This window comes from Peromyscus maniculatus, chromosome X (genome assembly GCF_049852395.1).
Source record: "Peromyscus maniculatus bairdii isolate BWxNUB_F1_BW_parent chromosome X, HU_Pman_BW_mat_3.1, whole genome shotgun sequence".
In the NCBI taxonomy this organism is placed as follows: domain Eukaryota; kingdom Metazoa; phylum Chordata; class Mammalia; order Rodentia; family Cricetidae; genus Peromyscus; species Peromyscus maniculatus.
The window spans coordinates 996,986-1,020,020 of NC_134875.1; the positions used below are offsets into that span (position 1 = coordinate 996,986).

Below are 23,035 nucleotides of genomic sequence, written 5' to 3' on the forward strand. Positions count from 1 at the left end.
CTATTTATAATTAGGGTTAATTTGGGATCCTTTAGTATAGTGGTTCTCAACTTGTGGGTCACGACACCTTTGGCAAATACTTATATCTAAAAATTTACACTATGAATCATAACAGCAGAATTACAGTTATGTTTAGGGGTCATCACAACATAAAGGGTTGAGCCACTACTTTAGAAAGTAGTGTTCTTAATTGATTGTGGATCCCCAATATGGAAACAAAATAGTAGATAGGGAACTAGTTAATGTAACCAATACCTGTTCAAAATCTCCCCTTGGCTGCTATGAGTTGGGGCTGCTGCTTCAGCTATGGCTTTCTTCTTTGCAGACTGAAGCCCTGCAGCAGCTGCAGAAGGACTCTGAGGCCATCCGTAGTCAATATGCTCACTACTTTGACCTCTCTTTGGTGAATAATGGTGTTGATGAAACTCTTAAGAAATTGCAAGAAGCCTTTGACCAGGCTTGCAGTTCTCCACAATGGGTACCTGTCTCCTGGGTTTACTAAGCTTACAGAATTGGAGAACCTGTTCCAGCCCCTCCCCAGCACTTGGAATGCCATCCCCCTTGCTTAATCCAAACAGGGCTGCTTCAACTTCTAGCTATCTGCAACTATCCTAAGTATGTCAGTAGGATTCAAGTCTTCTCACTCAGGCTCCTAAAAGGGCTGGTTTAATTTTCCTATTTAGATTTCAAAATGATCTCTGAAAACTGGCAGTAAGTACTATCCAAATACAACTGCTGCACAGAAAAAGTAACTCTCCTCATGCCTCTAATGCCTGAGCTCTTTTACCTTCAACTATACTATCTTGTTTTTTACTCTGGGATAAGTATATTCTGAAACTTTCTAAAATGCCAAAATCAATCAGCTGTGCAATAGAATTTCTGCTCTAGAGAAACCCTCCAAAGCAATAAAAATTCTGCTGTGTTAAGATGCCAATGGCCTTATAACTGTATTTCCATCTGCACCACAATCCCCCAAAAAAGCCGGGTGTTATCTTTTCTTTCTTTCTTTTTTTGGTTTTTTCGAGACAGGGTTTCTCTATGTAGCTTTGGGCCTGTCCTGGATCTCGCTCTGTAGACCAGGCTGGCCTCGAACTCTCAGAGATCCACCTGGCTCTGCCTCCCAAGTGCTGGGATTAAAGGCGTGTGCCACCACCGCCCAGGCAAGATGCTTCTCTGGATTTAACATACAGGTGAGTTTTTTTACAGCAGTATCCTTGGAAAACCTGTCACTGCCAATATAGGTCTCTAAGAAATGGTGTTAACAGAGCATAAAATTGTCTGCTCTAGGTAGAAGCCACTTGGGGCATTTTTAGGCTTCCTATTAAGTCATACTAGAATGAATGAAAATACATCTCACAGAAGCAGGACCTTAGGGGTGAGGTGAGGCACTTCATACCTGCCTAGGCCCAGGCTCAGACCTTTGCTGCACCACAATGTTTAAAACTTCTGCTTGTATTCTTGGCTTTGGACACATATTTAAGCAATCATTTTTAACACTCCACCCCACCCTTTTCTCCCTGGTCACCCTGCAGCCAACACCAGAACTGGCAGTTTCCCACCAGCAAAACAATTATATCCCCAACCCTGACACCCTCAAGCCCATTTGACCCACTGGCACACTACAACACATCTACTTTCTCCCTCTGTTTTGGCAAACACTGGATTTGTAATGATCCCCCTTGAGAGCAGTCGACCGCAGGTGATAGGCCCCAATGCCAATGTAAGACACAGAAACAAGAAATTTAAAAGTAGCAAAAGGAAAAGCAAATTTCAAATAGGAAAAAAAGATTCCCAGATTTTTAATAAAAATATTTTCATTTTTGTTCTGTCAGCCTAAGATTATCAATTAGAAAACCCAACAGGAATACTTTTAAAAAGCTACAAATCACATTCTTTTCCTAGCAATGAACAAATTCTTCAAAAGAAAATAAACATTAGAACAGGAGGGTATAGGAATGCTTTGGCTTCCCCCACAAACACAAGCAGCCAAATGGAATTGGATAAATCCTGTTGTACACAACAACAGAGTGCTTGCCCAAACACCATGAATACTACCAGGCCAGCAAGACCCATATCTGATACCAGAGCAGCCCTCACAAGATACTGGAGATAAGATTTCCCAAGTGAACATGGTTCATTTATATTCTTCTACTCACAGAAGGTTCTATACCATTTTATTTAGCAGATTTAAATTTTACAAACATTAAAAAAAAAACAAACTAGGAGAGAACTATCTATGGCATTGTTTAAAATGGCCATTAGTAAACAGCTGCAGACAGTTACTAGGCAGTGCCATGTCTGAAGGTATGCTCCCCCACTCAAGCAAGCAGAGGGGTCAGTGGCAAAAACTGCTTTTCATCTCTCATATCCTTAAAACAGGACAGGACAGGATAGGATGAAATGGCCACACCCTAACCACTGAGGTCACAAGTGTAGGCTAAAGTGTACCAGAACTCTATACTCTGTTTGGGACCTCTGTTCTACTCCTCAACAAAATGTTTTTCAATAAGGTTTTCATTTCTCCTCCTAGCTGGACACAATGCTTCAAGTGGCTTTTACTATTCAGACATCTTTTCCACCACTTTTACTTTCTTCTTCTTTTTCTTTTTCATGATGTCACTGTCCTAAAGAAAGAGAAAGTAAGTTCAAAATACCCATTGCCAAAACATTTATGACTGTTCCCAAAAGAAATCTGGTAAATTGCAGTCAAGGATCTGTAAGGACATTTGGGGTCAAACAAATTTTGCCTGTGACCTTCTCAGTGAAGTTCTAGAGATCTACTTTAAAAGGGCACTGAGCAATCAAGATATACATCTTCCCCACCCACCAGCAACATAATTCAAACCATGATCCACTGCTCTAAAATGCTGGGTGTCTCTACTTGTCTGTCCAAGGAGAGTGGACAGGGCAAATCCAGAACACAGGGCAGTACCAAAAGTGGCAATGGTAGAACCCTACTTCTGTACCACAATTCCTGTCAAAGACTCAGCCAGCACAAAGCTACCCATGGTTTACACATACCCCATCTCCAGCCTCGCCCCCACTTTCTAGCACGGTTTTAGGCTTCTTATTCTTCTTATTCTTCTTCTTTTCCTTTTTCATCAACTGAGGAACAACTGGAGAGGTCTCATCACTTTCACTCTCACTTTCCCGCTTCCTCTGAGATTAAAAAAATAATTCATCCAGTTAGAAATGTGAGAAGTTACCAAGAAAGTTTCCAAGTAAACCCAACAGTAAATTGTGTCTATAAACTTGAATAGTGTCTGATTTATTAAAGATTTGAAAAGACAGTATCTCACTAAATAGTACAGAAGGCCATGGGCATGATGGGTGTGCCAAAGCAGTTTGGGGTATAGAAGACCTTGAGAAACTGTCAGTGAACCAACTCCAAGACCTCCAAGAACCTGCTCAAACAGGCACAAATCACAAATTCCACCCACGTAGCTTATTACTAGTCACCCAAATTTATAACTGCAGACATACCATTTGGGGCTCTGACAGTGGTCCCCCAAACTTGGGAAGCTAAGTCACCATCATATGCTTCACTCTTTTCCTTTCAACAGTGTCTGAAGATATTTTTGACAATTCTGCTCCCTGCTGAGTTTCCTCCAGGCCTCTGATTGCAGCACACTTATGCTACCTATCATTTGACCCAGGGTAAAGTCAAATGTGTCACATACATTCCATATAAGGTGACTGCCACGTCAGAGGTAGGAGCCAAGGTCAGTCTTTTTAAGCCCACACTCCCTCTACAACAGACATAACACAAATGCCACTGAACCCAATAAGCATCAAGTATCAAACAATATTTGTGTGTGGACCACAGCATGGATAAAGCCTGCCTTGCTAGCTAAGACATGGGGCTGGACTGCTTTGTTAAACATTTGGTGTATCTTAGCATTCTGTCTCCAAGCACACACACGTGTGTGTGTGTGTGTGTGTGTGTGTGTGTGTGTGTGTGTGTGTGTGTGTGTGTGTGTGTGTGTGGTTGGTTTTGTTTTTCGAGATAGGGTTTCTCTGTGTAGCCCTGGCTGTCCTGGAACCCTGGAACTCACTTTGTAGAGGCTAGCCTGACTTGAAGCACATTTCAAACAGGTCATGCCACTCACTTTTATGACTTTAACTGTTTCACCAGCTAACTGAGGGGCTTGTACTGCTTCAGCAACCAGTGCTTTCTTGCCAGAATCACTGAAAGACAAACACATATGAGGTTAAATTTCTTGGAAGAGCTTTCCATGGTGGTCCTATCATGTCATGTCCCCTGTTATTCAATACTTGGCAACCCCTAAAGTCTAGGGGTTTAAGAACCCACCAGGTGTTTTTGCAGATTGATTCTCTCCATAGTCCATACCCTGTCTAGTAGGTAGGCTCAGGCCTGTACAGTAGTAGTTACTACCTAGACCAGGCCTAAGAGCCAAGCAAGGAAAAGAAAACTGAGCTGCACTGTTAGGACCTGTGGCCTAGCATTTAGCAGTTGCCCCCAAATAAAACCCTCCATCTCCCCTTGGCTATCCAGTCTCCTGTCCTCACTTATAATCAATGACCAAATGGTAAGTATACATTACCCCAGTCCTAGGAAAACCCTATCCTTACGTATAGTCAATGTAGTCTTGTTTCCAGGTGGCAGGGGTGTTGTCTGTAGGTTTGCCATGCTTGTCCAAAAGGCCTTGCTTGATCATCATCTTCTTCTGACTTGCCTGGAGGCATTTCAAACATTAGATTATTATCAATACAGAAGTAGCCATTATTATCACACACCATGGCTTAGACACAGTCTGCACAGACTGTTACAAGGTTTATTTTTATGTATTCTCAGCAGGGCTTCATGCCCCTTACAAAACTGTCTTGAATTCTTCCCTCCTCTTATCATCATCAATATCTAACCTATTCTTCACAAGGTAAAAGTCCTTGCCCAGATCTATGATCTTTCACTTAGCCGGCAGTGGTGGCCCATGCCTTTGGTCTCATCATAGAAGCAGGTGGATATCTATGAGTTCAAGGCCAGTCTGGACTACAGAGCAGGTTCCAGGACAGCCAGGGCTACACAAGAGAAACCTTTCTGGAAAAACCAGGAAGAAAAAGAACTTTCACTGTGGATATTCTAGGAACCAAGCTTCATGTTCTTGACAGTCATAGTTCTCGACCCAACTGTGATTATTTACGTAAGTAATGCCCAAGTGTTTCCCTCAACTAGACTGAGAATCTCTTAAGTCCAAGATAGGGCATGCCTCTGCTTACCATCAATAATCTACAGCCCCAAATAATAAAAGGCTGTGGCAATGGAGATATACAAAGAGCTGCTTGAGTGGGTATTTAGTAACACAAATATAACCCAGCAAGGGCTACCACCTAGTGTCACTGACCTTTGGACCTAAACCCCACTTGCGAGGATAGGTGTCTCTCTCCATAATTACCCTCTTTATCTTGGCTACTATACCATGGTCACAGGTAGATATCACTGCTGTAGTCATCAATGCAATAGCTGCAGGCATTAGAAAGAGAAAAAAAAGAATGATTTGGTAATAGATGAGTTCTACTGTTTTATGCCTTCTTAGAACTCATTAAATCCTGAGCTTTTTCTTTGCATTTGCAAGAAGCATTTGAAGTAGTATTAAATTTACCAAATTAAAAACCACTCAACAAAAGCAACTGAAGAAAATGTAACAAGGCATGTATCTCTGGATAGGTACAGGGATGATGTATAATACCACCCTCAGGTCTATAGAGCATTTAGTTTTAAGAATCTCTTTCCTACTGTGTATCAGAATGGACCTCCCACAGGTACCCCATCTGTTCATATAACTAAGACAAGGGATCCCAGTGATATGACTTATTTCTGGTGCAAATTAGGATATTAAACAAATAGCCTGGATTTAACTGAGAAGGCCACAGAGCACTGTAAATTGTAAGGATTATCAATCCAATAGAAGCTAAGCCTTTACAAATTAAAAGTCAGTGATGTGCCAGGCGGTGGTGGCACACGCCTTTAATCCCAGCAGTCAGAAGGTAGAGGCAGGTGAATCTCTGAGTCGAAAACCAGCCTGGTCTACAGAGCTAGTTCCAGGACAGCCAAGTCTAAAACAGAAACCCGGTCTCGAAAAACCAAAAAAAGTCACTGATACTAACTACAAGTTACCTGACAGCAAACAAGGAGTGAACTAAAATCTCTCCTTTAATCATCACAGACAGCCATCACTACTCTTACTCTTGGAATTTCACTAGAGCCAAGAGCATATAAACATACAACACTCCTTAATCTGTACCTGACTAACCTGTCCATAAATTATTCATACAAACCCTAGGAGACACCATAATTAGATAAAACTAAGGGACCATGACATGGGACCGGCCTAAAATGAGCCTAGATTTGATGGTGCAGAGCCAATTCCAGAAATAATGAGGGCTACTCCCCTCCTTACCCATGCAGATAGCTTCCCCCTTGGTGGTAATGACCACAATCTCCTGGTTGACCTCAATGCCATCCTCATATCGGAGAACACCAGGAAGCATGATCTTGGCCCCATAGCAGATTGCATTCACCTATGGAGACAGTATCACATGAAGGCCAGATGTTATCCATTATTCCTGTTCTACTTCCATACCAGAACAGAGCAAGAGTACAAGGGGGGAGGTAGCCTGAGAGTGGAAAATAGGAATAATAGCACTGATAGTTCACTGACTACAATGCAGTATGAAAGAACACAGAACAGTTACAAACACCTATCATGTGCTAGCACTGCTCTAAAATTTTCACATATGCTACAAAATACTAAAGAAAACTTTAGAGATGATTCAACAAGTCTGATGGCCCATGTTCAATCCTAAAACACACATAAAGATGGAAGGAGGAAACTGACTTCACAAAATTAAACTCTGAGCTCCAAAGACACTACAGTATGCATATGTTCACACATATACATACATCACAACATATACATAATAAAAATAAGTTAGAATGCTTCACTGGTCTATACAAGTAGGGTATTGGACTCTACTTTTATCACATGACCCATGAATATTGTCATCTAGAATAATAAACCAAAACTTAGGGGCTGGAGAGATGGTTAAGAGCTTGTTCTTATAGGGGACCTGGGTTTCCCAGCACCCATTCGGTGGCTCTCAAACATATGTAACTCCAGTCCAAGAGGGTCCTTGACCTTTGTAGGCCCCAGGTATGCATGTAGTACAGACATACATGCAAACAAAATACTCATACACATAAAACAAAATAAATCCTGTCTTAGGTGCCAGAGAAATGGCTCAGCAGGTAAAGGTACTTGCCCTGAAGCCTGATTACCCAAGTTTGATCCTTGGAATCCACGTGGTGGAAGGAGAGAACCAATTTTCACAAGTTGTCCTCAATCATCCTCCGTGTATATGTATGCACATACATACAAATAAAGCATAATTTAAAAAAAAAAAAACCTGCCTCAAATTTCTATCAGACTGTTCCACAGAACTGCTCTTGAATCTTTGTCAGGACAAAATAGTACATTTACTAGAGACGAAGCAATTAACAAACACCCAAAGCAACTTGCAAACAAAACTACCAGACCTATTAAATCACATCCACATTTCTATATGGTATTATCCCATAAGTACAAATTAAGGCCACTTCTCCAGTTCTGTGACCCCCAATGCACGTGTATTTCACTTCACCTCTTATCATCTTGTCTTTACTCAATTAGATCTCTTGCTGACCGTATTCTAATTTCTCTTTAAATTCACTCAGAAGCCAACAGTCTGACCCCAGCACAAGAAAGGTACATTTATACAATTATGTGGTTAAGCTTTCTCAGTTCCTGTTAGTGTCACACCTTAATATATATCTCTTCAATTTTTCCCCTCTATTATGAGCTACAACGTAAGTTTTCAGAAGACTTACAAATATTTTAAGATTTAAATATGCTTAAGTATCTAACCACAAACTGTTACACATACAGAAATTTGTCTTTCAAAAAATCTTATGACTATATATTTAAATTATTAGGACCATTTCTAATTACAAGGTAATAAGTAAATATACAATAAGAGCTGATGATCAGCTTAGTTAAGTCTGGATTATATTGTCTAAAATGATAATATACTTTAACTGAAGAAAGCAGCATTTCATTGAAGTCCCTACAGGGTAAATAGCATACCTCTAAACTCTCCAGTCCTAACCTTTACCTACTGAAACAATCTTTTATAGTAACTTAAATAAATCAAGATTATTTTAGGCCCAGACAGAGCAACAAATTAAAGGAGGGCAAATTTTTAGATATCATTGATAGTTTAGGACTTGAATAAAGTAGCTTGGGAAAGACTCTTTCAATGTTAAATTTACATTATTGAAATTCTACTTTAAAGTGATATACCTGGTTTTAACTTATTTAACAAATCTAGCCATAACTGTTTCCTATTAGTGGCACAAAAGAGAATCTATACAACTAAAAGGGGGAAGAGTAACCACAAGGAAAATAAAAATACAATAAATATGACTTTATAATGTTAACATTTCATCTTTGGAGCCACATTCTCTGCAAACATGGACTCTTAATCCATAACTTACTGCACTATCTTTCATAACCAGACGTTTATGAGATGTCAACAGCTTTTCCAAAGGGTAAACAACACGCCGCAAGTAACTCTCATCCTTATGGTTATCATACAGCCACTGAGCATCGAGTACATCATGCATTGTCACCATGTGGTCCTGAAAAGCAGTCAGATATTAAATTCTGTGTCTTCATACTGTATATCCATCCATCAGACCCCTAAACTTTTGACAACTGAATGTAACTATACATTGTTTTCTAGTCCAGGCTCATCATGAGACTTCAGAATCTACTTTGGGGTATTTGTACATGTTGCCATCTTAGATCTAGGTAGGCACTCCAATTTTTGGTACTGCTAGGGATGGAACCCAGGTGGTGTTTGTAAATGCTTGCCAAGTGTTCTTAACACTGAGTCACACCTGCAAGCTCTAAGCAAGCTTGGTGTAGACTAGGAAGTGTATGAACAGAGTAATACTCTCTATTCAGTCATTTCCCTTAGCCAATTTCAATGTCCCAAAGTTTAATTAACAGAACAGGGAAGCTGCCCTGAACTGAACTCAACACCTTGGAATCTTTCATAAGATGTAAAGCAGAGTTCTACCAAGGGCAGTCTTAAGAATCAGTTCCAAAACTGTCTAGTCCCTTAATTGCATACCTTTTCACTCATGACTCCAGAACGCACCCTCCGAAGTTCCTGCATCTGACCACCAACTCCCAGTAGCAAGCCAAGGTGTACACATAGTGTCCGAATGTAGGTGCCAGCTTCACAGCTCACCCAAAAGATTCCTAAGATAAGACAAATATACACACACACACACAAACAAGTAGGACCTATTTTCTAGAGCAAACACATGATATTCCCCCTCTCCAACTGAACCATGATTAGAGATACCCTGGACATGGTGGTACCCAACTTTAATCTCAGAGACAAGTGGATCTCTGTGAATTCAAGGACAGCCTGGATTACATACATAGCAAGTTCCAGACGAACCAGAGCTACATAATTGAGAGACCCTATCTAAACCAAGTAAAAAGATTGGAGTTAGGCTGGAGAGATGGCTCAGAGGTTAAGAGCACTGACTGTTCTTCCAGAGGTCCTGAGTTCAATTCCCAGCACCCACATGGTGGCTCACAACCATCTGTAATGAGATCTGGCACCCTTGTCTGTGTACATAATAAATAAATAAATATTTAAAAAAAAAAGAAGATTGGAGTTAAGAGACATAGGGAATAGTGTATAACTACACAACTTCCTCATAGTTTCTACTCATAAAAGAATCCTTGAGAATGCATTCCCACCTGTTGTGGGTCTAAAGCAATTCAGCTTGGTTTAGGCCTAGTGACCCACCTAATCGTCTTTCAGGATCATATTCTATCATTTTGCTCTCGTAGATAGTCCTCACTCGAAGCTGCCTCTTTACTGCAGCAATAAGTGGGGGTCGCTGAAACAGGGCACCTGTCAGAGTTTCTAGGGCCTAAGAACAAAGCACAAACCAAAAAAAAAAAAAAAACATTCATTATGTGGGCTCATTTTTAAATAAGACAAAAGGGCATATTTAGGGAGTTTAAGAACATAATTCAAATATAAAAGTTTTCTTTCAATAACTTAAGAGCTAATGGCCCTTTAGTTCAGTTTCCTCTTCTTCAATCGAGGGATGGCTCAGCGTAGTGTTAATCCTAATTGGTCTTAATAATAAAAGCCCAGATATTGGGGTAATTTCATGCTGAGGAGTTGGCGAGGTAAGAAGTGGCTGTGGCTTGCTCCTTTGTCTCTCTGATCTTTCAGCATTTACCCCCAAATCTGGCTTGGTTTTTTATTATTAAGACCAATTAGGATTCACACTATAGCTCAGTGCTAATCAGAACTTCTTCCTGAGGAAAGATATGACCGGTTGTTCTTCACCCAGGAGGCTAGGACAACTCATAAAAGGGTACAAGATCTACTAACCAGGAAAACTTCCCTGTTTGTAGATATTTAGGAGTTCAGACACCCAAATCACCAAAGGCACCCTCCCTACAGTTATAGACTTACCCTAGAAAGCTGAGTACCCCCTTCAATAGCATTGTGCAGCCGAACAATTCCCACATACTCTTTGCCTGAAAAATGACAAAAGAGTAGTCAGGTGTGGCCACTGAGTTTTCTGTTTTATATTATGTTCTACCATTGCCATTTTACATGGGAGAAGCAGCAGGGAATCCAACATCACGTTTCAATAAAATCTATACTGACAGATTTCATGTTGCAGATAGGGAAGAGAAATGAAGATGTTTTTTCTTGGGTCAGGCATAGCACATGCCTACAACCTAAACCCAGCAGTTTGGAGGCCAGGATGGGAAGAATCAGGTTTCCAAGGCAGCATGAGCTACACAGCAAAACCTTGTCTCAAAAAAATAAAGGAAGGTAAAAAGAACATACACACACTTTAATGCCAAATGTGATGGCAGATGGAGTACCTACTGTTTAGTCTGACTAGAAAACACTTTGCACTTTAACAATAATTTTCTCTAATAAAAACAATGGAAAGACACTTGGGATAGAAGCATGACCAGAGAGTTAAGCAGCAGCAAGCATGCTGGGCAGTGGTGGCACATGCTTTTAATCCCAGCACTTGGGAGGCAGAGGCAGGCAGATCTTTTGAGTTTGAGGCCAGTCTGGTCTACAGAGAAACCCTGTCTCAAAAAACAAACAAAAACAAAACAACAAACAATAAAAACCAACGGCAACAAGCATAGAATTGGACATGCCCCAGCAACAGGAACGGACTAGTTAGTTCAATATACACCTGCCTAGTGTCTGGACTTTTAAAAAAAGAACCACCAGATTTTGACAGAGAATAGAATTATTATATAGAAACCAAATGACACTCCTGCATTAAGATTTTATTTTCTAAAGAAAGTTTCCAAGAGCCAAAATGTAGAAGTAAAACATGTACAGAAAGAATGTTTTCCAATCACTAAAGAGATAGCCCCCTACTCTTTCTTCTACACACCTGCACTCTGTTGTGATTTCACCAAACGAGTAGCTCGTTCAATGCACACAATTAAACAACCAGTCACTTTGGGATCTAGTGTGCCACTGTGGCCTGTCTTCTCTACCCGAAGTATTCGTCGGATCCAGGCTACCACCTCATGGGAAGAGGGGTTAGAGGGCTTGTCAAGATTAATGAAACCTGTCCTAGAATAGAAAAAAAAGTAATTGTACCACCTGTTCTTGTGGTCTAAAAACAGTGTGAAGAGTTACAAAGAAAAGCAAATCACATGTATAGACTATATATTCAGGGCAAAGCTGTTCTAAGCTGCCACTACTTCCATGAATAACTAATGTGAAAGCATCAGTTTCAAAATAATTTAAGTTTAGACAGAGCCATTTCACCATGCTTACCTGATATAGTCCCCAATCTCCCTCTTCAAAGGATTTGAACCACAAGGAATAGGTGTATAGTGTGTTGTCCTTACATTTAGCTTATCAAAATTCTAGAAGGCAATAACGTAAGTTTAATAACACATCGATAGAAGTAAAACAAGTCAGTAAGTACCACCACCAACCATGCATGGCAGCCCTTCAAGTCCATAATTGTACAGTTTTGTTCGTATTATAAACACCACTATTAAGCCTTCTTATATACTGGGAAAACTCCCAATACTATTGAGAAAAGGACAAATCTGAGAATTTATAGTCAATGCTCTAAAAAGACCTGTTGAGGGTACTATAAAACACAAAATAGCTTTGACTTTCTCAGATCACCCAAACTGAAGATGGCTGGCAACATTCCTCAACATGAGCAGTTTGGTTCTGCTCCAGATACCTACCACTGCTCTTTATCTGTCTGGTCCTTTTCAGTCTCCTGCCTAAGGCTTAGCCACCAGTTAGGAAGAATTCACCAACTGAAGCCCATCTTGATATATCAATTTAGTTTCAGTATGCCTACTACAAATAGCAATGCTTATTTAATTGTCTCTCCCATCTCTGTGTGCTAGCTATTTTTCCAGGGACAACATAAGAAACACAGATTCCATTCAAGTGATAGTGAATTATAATCAAGCAGAAAATCAACTTGGTTAAATGATATAAACAAACCTCATTATTTTACCAATACATACATATGGTTTATTAAAATTCTTGGTCAGGGCCGGGCGTTGGTGGCGCACGCCTTTAATCCCAGCACTCGGGAGGCAGAGCCAGGCGGATCTCTGTGAGTTCGAGGCCAGCCTGGGCTACCAAGTGAGCTCCAGGAAAGGCGCAAAGCTACACGGAGAAACCCTGTCTCGAAAAACCAAAAAAAAAAAAAAATTCTTGGTCAGGCCAGTGAGATGGCTCAATGAGTAAGGATGCCTGCTGCCAAGCCTGATAACTCAAGTTCAACTTCTGGAACTCACATTGTAGTTGAGCATGGACTTCTGCAAGTTGTTCTTTGACTTTCACATGCATGTCATGTGTGGTGTGCTCCCCCTGTGCCACCCATACACTCTTAATAAGTGAAATAAAAATTTATATTTAAAGACCCTCTTTGGGGCTGGAGAGATGGCTCATTGGTTAGAGCACTAGCTGCTCTTCCAGAACCCAGGTTCAATTCCCAGCACCCACATAGCAGCTCACAACAGTCTGTAACCCAAGTTCCAGTGGGTCTGACATCTTCATACAGACATACATGCAGGCAAAATACCATAAAAACTAAAAAAAAAAAAAACTCTTTGTTAAGAGATGTCTCAGTTGAGCCGGGCGGTGGTGGCGCACGCCTTTAATCCCAGCACTTGGGAGGCAGAGCCAGGCGGATCTCTGTGAGTTCGAGGCCAGCCTGGGCTACCAAGTGAGTTCCAGGAAAGGCGCAAAGCTACACAGAGAAAACCCTGTCTCGAAAAAACCAAAAAAAAAAAAATATATATATATATATATATATATATATATATATATATATAATTTTCACAAAATGGATACCAGCTATAAAGCTGAGACATCTCTTTTTTTTTTTTTTTTTTTTTTTGGTTTTTCGAGACAGGGTTTCTCTGCGTAGCTTTGTGCCTTTCCTGGAGCTCACTTGGTAACCCAGGCTGGCCTCGAACTCACAGAGATCCGCCTGGCTCTGCCTCCCGAGTGCTGGGATTAAAGGCGTGCGCCACCACTGCCCGGCTGAAAATTATAAATTTTAGTTCAACCCATTATTCAATGTCACCATTTAAATCCCTAAATAATAATCATAAAATCTATGACATGCAATCAGGAACTGTTAAGCATGCTTCATAGAATACTTGCTGTAACTCCCAGGACATCATCCAAAGAGAAAATATCATGAGCAACTAATAGATTCAATGAGGTTAGTTAAATGTCTAGCCTAAGGTCACATACAATCTTGATTCAAAGGTGTCTGGCTTCAAAACTCATGTTCTTAGGCACTGAAACATTCTACAAGACATGATTTCAGATGTGCAATTGTTTAAAAACTGACAGCAATTAACATTTTGGTGATGTACTGTATTCCAGAACAACATTGGATGAATTACAAATTTAAATAAATGAGTCCTTCATCTCAGATACATTGAAAGACTGTCTTAATCATTTGGCAGGTTTCTAAATGTAAAATATGCTGGCACTAGGCATTCTTTCTTTTTTTTTCTTTGAGACAGGGTCTCTCTATGTAAACCAGGCTGGCCTGGCCCACTGAGATTAAAGGCATGCATCACCATGCCCAGCCCAGCAGTAAGCATTCTTTATTAGCTTTTTAATTAGAAATATGAAATTCAAGCATTCATCTGATACACACAGCACATACCTTTAGTAACAAGGGCCACTGAGAAGTGTCCAATTGAGCCACTTTGGATTCTGGTTTGATAAGAAATTCTTCAGCATGTTGTATTTCCTTCAATAGAGCAGAAACATATTATCTTCTCACCTGACTTTGGGCAATTCCAATACTAGGACAGAAGTGCACCCTTTTAAACAAAAGGGGAAGGAGGGGTGTAAATTTCTGAAAGTGGGTGTCAATAGGACCTCTAAAAGTGAATTGAAAAAGGAGCTCACTAAACTCTAGGGATAGTGAGTTGAGTCCAATATTTTAACAAAACTGTGAGTCTGCTGATGGAATAAGGAAGAAAAATTCAGGGAGAACATTTCACCATTTAGTAAGCCATGCATGATAGAAAACTTCTCTGGGAGTTGTGTTATTTCAGGTTTTGTTGATTCTACATAATGACCACTAAGTACCAACATATTGCTTGAGAATATTTTTAAAGCATTTTCCCTCTTTAATGTGTTTGAATTATCTCAATCTCTCTCACTCAAAGCAAAGTAAAACATTTCCTACTCACAGCTACATCTTCTTCTTGTAATGGCTTCCGGTCTTTTTTCTTCTTATGCTTCTTTGGGAAAGTAATTACTACAAGAAACAAACTCAAGATTTGGAGATTTCTTTGAAAACTAAAACCAAAGTTTAAAATTAAGTCTAAACAGGACAGACAGAAGAAAATATTAAGACTAGCACTACTGAAGAAAACTTATGTTTGTGAGGCCAAGCACTAGATGGCTTGGCTAGTAAATTACTCTAGCACGTGTTGGTTTCCCTTCGTGTTCTCCACGTGGCTGTGGCAAGGCCAAATATACTTAGGGAAGCGCTTGTCCACAGGCTGGAAAGTTCCACAAATAACCACTGCACCGTCCGTAAGGGCTTGTGATCTCTTAAATTTTTCGTGCAAGTGTGAGTTACACTCGCTCCCGGCTCCTTTACTCCTTCCTTTGCTACCCTCATTTTAGTCATATCCTGTCTAGTGGCAGCAGAAATGCTACCACGTCTCCTTATCACGACACAGTCGCCTCCACGGCTGAGATGCCTATGGAAGGGGACCGAGTGTAGTCTTTTGCGCGAGGCCCGGACCTAATGAAGCCTAGGCACTGGAGGGTTCTCGCACTCGTGCACTCGCCTAGAGCTCGGGCCTAGCGGCGACGCGGCCAAAGTGAGGGCTGGAAAGTGCAGAACCGCGGATCACAATACAACCTCACTATCACTAGCTCAGGGGTCTCACAGCACGGCCACCCGTAACCCTTACCTTCTGCATCCGCCATCTTGCACCGCACCGCGTGGGTCCCGCCCAAGCCGCCAACAGCTAGAAACTGCAGATTCCTACCGTCTGAGGCCCGTCAGGCCGCCGCTAGGACCCGCCCACCGTTGCACCGCCCCTAGCTTGATGGGACAAGCAAAGGGAAGTGGCGAGGAGGATGGGTAGTGGAGGGGGTGGGGAGAAGTCTCAAGGAATGCGCGGGCTGTCTGCTCAATCCCATTGGCTGGCCCACTGAGGTGCGACTGCGCATGCGCTTGGAAACTCCTCCCAACTCTTGTGTATCCGCTTTGGAACCTCTAGGAGGCGTCTACAGCGGCAGTCTGGAGCGGGTGGGCATATACTAGTGTCGCGGTTTCAATCTATCTTGTGCTTCAGCACCTACTAGCGCTCTATAAATATTATCTAGTGCTAACTTATACAGACATCTTCTGTTTATTACCATTCCAGTCTCAGTTGAAAAAAAGCGTTGAAGAATAGAGTGAAAGTGAAAGCCGTTTACTTCTTGAAATCCCTATCAAGTTATGACTGTATTGGCCAGTAGGAATTGAGTGCGAGCCCCATGTGAACTTTTAAATTGTCTAGCAGCCTCATCAGACTAAAAAGAATGAAAATGATTCTCAATAGTTAATTTTACATAATCCTGCACATCTGAAATGTTATTTTAACATGGAAGCAATATGTAACAATATGTGATATTTTACTTTTTTTCCTGCATGAAGTTTTTCCAGTGTGTGTCTCACATTTAAACTACATGCCTCAGTTTTAACTCCACAGCCGGGATCTAGTGGCTGCAATATGTAACAGCCAGGAAGTAACAGCTCTAGGATTGAGCCCCGACTTTCTGGTAGATTCTTCTGTTTGTTACTCTGTGCTGCTGTATTTCATGTTAAATCTCTGGAATATCCTCCACCCTATTTCCTATTCAACCTCGGTAAATTCTTTTGACTGGATACATAACCTAGCTCTAGTGAGTTTGATAAATCATTAGTTATCTAATACTTCATTGTAAATGGAATCGTTTGCCAGTAGTTTTCCAGTTAGTTGCTGCTGACAACAACAAAAAAATTGTTCCTTTTCTTCTGATCTGCACTGCCAAGATTAGACTTTTTTTTTTTTTCAGTTTTGTTTTACTGTGACTTATTTCGGTGTTTCCTTGCCCAATTGTTAGTCTTTCTGGAATTTATTTTGGTAATAATGGTGATGATCAGAATTGACTATTAACAGATAAAACCCTTAGAACTAAGGATTATTGTTTTATAATGCCCCAGTAGTAAATATTTGACTGAGTGAATTTGAAGTACTCATTCTCCATTTGTCCACTGGCTTCATCTTTGTCCTATATCTATGCTAAAATCTTTTAGGAAAGATTTTGCTTTCAGAGAGTTCCAGAATCTGGTAGTTTTTCTTCACCCTTCTCTCACTATTAATAATGTCTCACAAATAAATAATGTCTCTATTTCTCCAGTGGCCTCCTGCAGGCCCACCTTTTTTTTAAACTTTTCCTAAATACATTGTCTTAACACAGCAGCCTGAAAGTGCCATTAAACTCAGGTCCTGTCTGTGCTTAAAATACTTTAAGGGTTGGTGATAAGATTCAGCAGTGGAGTGCTTGCCCAGAATACCCAAAGCCTTAGGCATGATTCTCATATTGCTAAATAAATAAATAAATAAATAAATAAATAAATAAATAAATAAATAAATAAATGATCCTTTAAGGGTTCTATAGTGAGTTAAAGAATGATCCCTCCAAGCTGAGTGGTGGTGACCCATGTCTTTAATCCCAGCACTGGAGAGGCAGAGGCAGGCAGATCTCTGAGTTTCAGGCCAGCATTGTCTAGCCTGGTATATAGAGTGAATTCCAGGATTGCCAGGACCATACAGAGAAACCTTGTCTCGAGAAAAAAAAAAGAGTGAAACTATGTCTACAATCTAACCTCCAGACCACCCTGAATGTGACCTCATTTGAAAAGGGGTATATGCAAATATAATGAAAATAAGGATTTGGAGTTTTTTGTTTTTGTTTGTTTTAAGAAGATAGGGTTGAGACAGGGATGGCCTTGAACTCACACCAAAATGTTCCCTTATCTCCCTATTACTGGGATTACAGATGTGTACCACCTTGCCTGGTGAAAATAAGAATCCTGAGATAAGGTCATCCAGTATTAAGTGGGTGGGCCTGAAAACCAATAGCAAGTGTCTTTGTAAGAGGAAAGATACACAGGAGGAAAATCCCATGTGAAAATGAGTGCAAACTTGACTGGCACAGCTGTCATCACAGAAGAAAGGAGGCTGAACAGAAGAATGTGAGCTTGAAGCTAGACTAGGGGCACAGTGAGACCTTGTTTCACTCCTTCTCTGCAACAATAATAATAAAACAGGCAAAGATTGAGTACTTTCAGATTTCTAGTCTTCAGTGCTGTGAAAGACTAAATTTCTAGGGTTTAAGTAACTTAATATATACTAAGAAACTCATAAACCGTCTCACTAGGAGCAAAAGCCAGAATCCTTGCAAGGGTTGTGCAAATAGTTCTCTTCTGAGTTCCTGTCTTTCCACTTGGTCTTATTCTCCCCTTCCTGCCATGATGCTGTAACCGGCTTGGCAGGAGTGAAGATACTCTAAACAGACACTTGTTTCCCTTACTTTGGCAGTGAGGCCATTGCAACAATGGACCCAAGAAAGTGGAATTCTTCCGGGAATCTCATGCTGAGAGAAGAGAAAACTTAAAACCTGGGCTAACCAGAGGTAAAACTTTTCTTCCAGAAAGAGATTTCACACAGTCCTGACAATTTGTCAGACCCCCTTAAAGAATGAAACTAAATTCTACACAGTAATAGGTAACTGATAGGCAGGGATCACACCTTTACTGGGACTGCTTAGATGTACATATCCCCTGGCACCCTGTTTAAACTTAAATCTCACCTCAGGAACCAGAAATGGACTGTAGAAGGAGTCACTGAGTCTCTTTGTCCCTCTTCCCAATGTGGCCATATTGAATAAATATTTTTCTACTTTTCCCTGTTAATTTGGCTGTTTTCGTTGGCTTATGAAGGATGGGTGGCAAAACTTGCCTTGTTGGGACACAGGCTTCGACCCCAACTCTGGCAACAATGTCCTTTGGCTGTTTCAGAGGTACTCCCCCATCTTGGAGCTTTTATACATCTTCCTTCTGCTGTTTATTAGCTGTCCTTACACAGAATGTTAGCTTTATGAATGCAGGGAGATTTTTATTTAGTTAGTTCACTCCTATATACCTAACTCCTAGAAGATTCTCAGGCTTACAAAATAGAACCAAACTGGATTTCCCCACAAAAGATGTTCATAGAAGTATTCACAACAGCCAAAATTTGGAAACAGCTCAAATTTTTATCAGTAGATGAATGAAATGAGGTTTATCTATACATTGCAACAGTATTCAGCCATAAAAAGGAATGAAATACAGTGTGTGTGTGTGTGTGTGTGTGTGTGTTGTTATTGTTTGTTTGTTTGTTTGTTATAGGGTCTTAGTGTGTAGCCCTGAAATAGCCTGGAGCTTGGTTTGTAGATCAGGCTACCCTTGAACTCAGAAATCTGCCTGCCTCTGACTTCAAAGGCATATGCCACCATGTTTGGTTCTACTTAGGGTGTTTTTAAATTACAGAAATGTTCTAAAAATGGTATCGTGGTTATGGTTGTGAAAAACTAGGAGTTAGACAGACTCCCTGGTAGGCACACTGATTTAGAGAGGGGCCACGGCTAGGTAATAAAGGTGGTAAATTTCTGAGATGGCCAGCTTCTTCCTCACCTTCCTGAAACAAAGGCTTTGTAGGTTTTTGTCTCCCAGAAGCAGGCTCCTTGCTGATGGACTGACTCAACAAATTCAAGGCCAGATGAGGACATGCCTCATAACAGTTACAGGCCAATCAACCATCCTATATTTCTTCAAACCAACCCTACCTAAATCAGGCAAGGAAAAGTCTTCAGAGGCTTTAAAAAACGTCAGCCCTGGAAAAGAGACTGGACTTTTCCATTTCCTGATCTCTACCCCCCTTTACAGAGGGTCTTTTTCTCTGTGTCCTCTGTGCATCTGCTACATATGTATGTTTCCTCATGCCCAATAAACGTCTTTCTTCAATTGCTGATTCTGTCTGTGGTGCATGAGATTTTTCCACTGCCATCTGTGGTGCTTCAGATTTTTCCTGCCTTTTAATTCTTCAACTGGAAGAGAAAACAAATCCAATCAATAACCCTAGACTTTATGAGTTGCACATGATTTCAAGAATTGCTTATATTTTGATCTATCACTATTCCAAATTATAAAATTCAGTGAATTCTGTTGATTCTCTACAAGAAATTAAGGGCAACTTCGAGGATTGGGAGTCAGAAGGTTCCCTAACTCCTATTGAGCCTCTGTTGTTTTGTCTAACTGATGGTAGCTCCTTTCTTGAGTGAGTGAGTGATGGAGCAAGGAAGGGAAAGCTCATTCCCTTTAGGCAGACAATCTCAGCCACAGTTTCCATCTGTAGCAAAAGAGTTAACCCCTGCCTTGCCCCAGGACCAATTTAGCGAGCTAGAAGCTGCAGGAGAAAAACTTGTATTTGAAAACAATAGTAAGAATTCACTGAGTTTTATAAACAAATACCACATTTTATCTTGTGTGTAGTCTAGATTTTATGTTTGAAACAAAGTGTCATTGAGTAGTCAAGGCTGAACTCAAACTTGAAGCAATCCTTCTACCTCAGTTTCTAAGTACTAGCAGTGCATGGCCATGTTCAGTTTTTAACAAATTTTTAAGTTCTGTACTTTATTTATTTTTATAATTTAGTTAGCATACAAAATAATGGGTTTCAAGTTTGAGATCAGCCTTGACTATTCAGTGACACTTTGTTTCAAACATAAAATCTGTGCCATAGGCTTCTTCCTCTAAGCATCTCCTCAACTTTAGCATCTATATTACAATAATATGTTAGCTGACTTAAAATTATCTTTTTACTCCTGTTGGTCAAAAACCTTGACATTTCAATTATATAAATGTTCTCTGTGCACAGATATTTTTGTGGTGGTATGTATTCCCCAAAATATTGTGCACCCTAATAAACTTCTCTGGGGTCAGAGACAGAACAGCCACTAGATACAAAGGCTAGAAAATGGTGGCACTCACACCTTTAATCCTGGCATTCCAGAGGTAGAAATCCCTCTGGATCTCTGTGAGTTCAAGGCCACATTGGAAACAGCCAGGAGTGGTGACACACACCTTTAATCCCAGAAAAATGAGCCTTTAATTCCAGGGAGTGATGGCAAAAACAGGAAGATATATAAGGCGTGGAGACCAGAAACTAGTGGCATTTGGCTGGTTAAGCTTTTAACTGGTTAAGCTTCAGACTTTCGAGCAGCAGTTCAGCTGAGAGCCATTTGGGATGAAGACACAGAAGCATCCAGTCTGAGGAAACAAGACCAGCTGAGGATCTGGTGAGGTGAGATAGCTGTGGCTAGTTCTGTCTCTCTGATCTACCAGAATTGACCCCAATAACTGGCCTTGGGTTTGATTTTATTAATAAGAACTTTTAAGATTCCTGCTACATATTTTTTCTTTTTTGTTTTTGTTTTGTTTTATTTTTTGTTTTGTTTTGTTTTTCAAGACAGAGTTTCACTGTGTGTATCCCTGTTTGTCCTGGAACTCACTTTACATGGCATGAAAATATAAGGGGGACTATTGGGACAAACCTTCTCTTACCTCAGTTTCAAGTACTAGCAGTGCATGACCATGTTCAGCTTTTAACAAATTTTTAAGTTCTATATTTTATTTACTTTTTATAAATTAGTTTTAAAATCTCTGAAGAGTGTTCCTTCCCTAACTTAGGGTTGGTCAGTTTGAAGAAATATAGTATGGCTCATTGGCCCACAACTGTTGTGTAACATAACCTGGTCAGGTCTTGAACTTGTTGAACCAGTCCATCAGCAGGGGGCCTGCTGGTGGGAGACAAAAGCTTGCAAGGCATTTGTTTTAAACTGCCAGGCCTTTGTCTCAAGTCAGGAAGGTGAGGAAGAAAATAGGCCATTTTGGAAATTCTGCACCTTTATTGCCTAGCCATGGCTCCTCACCTTTATTGCCTAGCCATGGCTCCTCTCCTTGTCTGTGTGCCAACAAAGGTGTCTGTCTAATTCCTAGTTTCTCATGATGCTCTCCAGTTGTATTGATTTTTCTGCAAATGCCTCAGTTCCATTTCATTATTCCGTATGGCTGGGTAAAATTCCATTGAGCATGTGTGTGTGTGTGTGTGTGTGTGTGTGTGTGTGTGTGTGTGTGTATGTGTGTGTGTGTATCACTTTTTCTTTATCTATTCATCTGTTGGTGGACATATAGGCTGTTTCTATAACTTGACTTTTATGAATATTGCTACAATAAACATGAGTATGCTTAGATACTTTTCTTTCTTTTTTTCTATTTATTTATTTTGTTTTTTTTTTTTTTTTGAGATAGAATTTCTTTGTGTAGCAAGTAGCCTTAGCTTTCCTGGAACTCGCTGTGTAAACCAGGTTGGCCTCAAACTCAGAGATCTGCCTGCCTCTGCCTCCCAAGTGCTGGTATTAAAGGCCTGTACCATCACTACCCAGCTATGAATTAGATTCTTTAGTTATATTCCCAAGAGTGGTATAGTCGAATTATATGATAGTTCTAGTTTTAGTTTTTTGATCTCCACAGTGCTGTGGGATGGTCTGTATGTCAAATTGCTCTGATTGGTCAATAAATAAAACACTGATTGGTCAGTGGCTAGGCAGGAAGTATAGGCAGGACTAACAGAGAGGAGAAAAGAAAGAACAGGAAGGCAGAAGGAGACACTGCCAGCCGCCACCAGGACAAGCAGCATGTGAAGACGCTGGTAAGCCACGAGCCACGTGGCAGGGTATAGATTTATGGAAATGGATTAATTTAAGCTATAAGAACAGTTAGCAAGAAGCCTGCCATGGCCATACAGTTTGTAAGCAATATAAGTCTCTGTGTTTACTTGGTTGGGTCTGAGTGGCTGTGGGACTGGTGGGTAACAGAGATTTGTCCTGACTGTGGCAAGGCAGGAAAACTCTAGCTACACCATAGTTGTGAAACTGGTTTATATTCCTACCAGTAGTAAATAAGGGTTCCTCTTTCCCCAGGTCATTACCAGCATTTTTTGTCATCTATGTTTTTGATGACAGCCATTCTGATTATCCCAGACCTTTACCTGAAGGGGACAGTGGAGTTCAGTTGACAATAAACATTGACTTAAGAAAGTGTTTTGCTAATATATACTTCAGGCTATTAGAGTCCCATCCCAGACTGTATTTCAACATACTGTCTTCACCACAATCTGGCCAGTTTCCAAAACAATATTCCCACAGTTATTTGAAAAATCATCACTGAACATGAATGACTGCTTCTGGCATTAAATGCTTTACTAGTAAGAAATGGGTTATTGTATCATTACTTATTGAT

The 23,035-nt window shown here is 40.5% G+C and overlaps 2 protein-coding genes and 1 non-coding gene across 4 annotated transcripts in view; 1 reads left to right on the forward strand and 2 right to left on the reverse strand.

Moving 5' to 3' along the window:
* The window catches only part of Mpp1 (MAGUK p55 scaffold protein 1), a 32,947-nt gene extending 32,013 nt beyond the window's left edge, over positions 1 to 934 (forward strand). Inside the window, exon 12 of the mRNA XM_006997865.3 lies at positions 326 to 934. Coding sequence (XP_006997927.1) covers positions 326 to 502 — 177 coding nt within the window. The 3' untranslated portion in view covers positions 503 to 934. The remainder of the gene's footprint in view (positions 1 to 325) is intronic.
* Positions 935 to 1,768: 834 nt separating this feature from the next.
* On the reverse strand, positions 1,769 to 15,793 carry Dkc1 (dyskerin pseudouridine synthase 1). Of its 2 annotated transcripts, XM_076561757.1 has the most exons (15): positions 15,576 to 15,793; positions 14,841 to 14,908; positions 14,306 to 14,392; positions 11,920 to 12,011; positions 11,528 to 11,712; positions 10,570 to 10,634; positions 9,886 to 10,012; positions 9,193 to 9,323; positions 8,552 to 8,695; positions 6,420 to 6,540; positions 5,364 to 5,482; positions 4,594 to 4,697; positions 4,110 to 4,188; positions 3,022 to 3,159; positions 1,769 to 2,624 (listed from the first exon to the last, which is right to left on the reverse strand). In XM_076561757.1, exons 1-15 carry the CDS (start codon positions 15,589 to 15,591, stop codon positions 2,559 to 2,561), a joined length of 1,542 nt encoding a protein of 513 aa, XP_076417872.1. In that variant the 5' UTR covers positions 15,592 to 15,793; the 3' UTR covers positions 1,769 to 2,558. The 2 variants fall into 2 exon arrangements, with proteins under 2 accessions (XP_076417872.1, XP_076417873.1); XM_076561758.1 differs by lacking the exon at positions 14,841 to 14,908 and having other exon boundaries at positions 15,576 to 15,599.
* LOC121825935 (small nucleolar RNA SNORA36 family) lies at positions 8,977 to 9,108 on the reverse strand. The gene has a single exon (XR_006068296.1). It is a non-coding gene; the product is annotated as a small nucleolar RNA SNORA36 family (small nucleolar RNA).
* Positions 15,794 to 23,035: the final 7,242 nt, after the last annotated feature.

Bases quoted from the DNA above. Each gene is read 5' to 3' on its own strand.
- Dkc1 (XM_076561757.1), bottom strand. The intron at 14,393-14,840 runs GTGAGTAGGAAA...GCTCTATTGAAG, and splicing joins TACAAGAAGAAGATGTAGCT to GAAATACAACATGCTGAAGA. The intron at 9,324-9,885 runs GTGGGTCACTAG...GTCTTATCTTAG, and splicing joins TGATCCTGAAAGACGATTAG to GAATCTTTTGGGTGAGCTGT.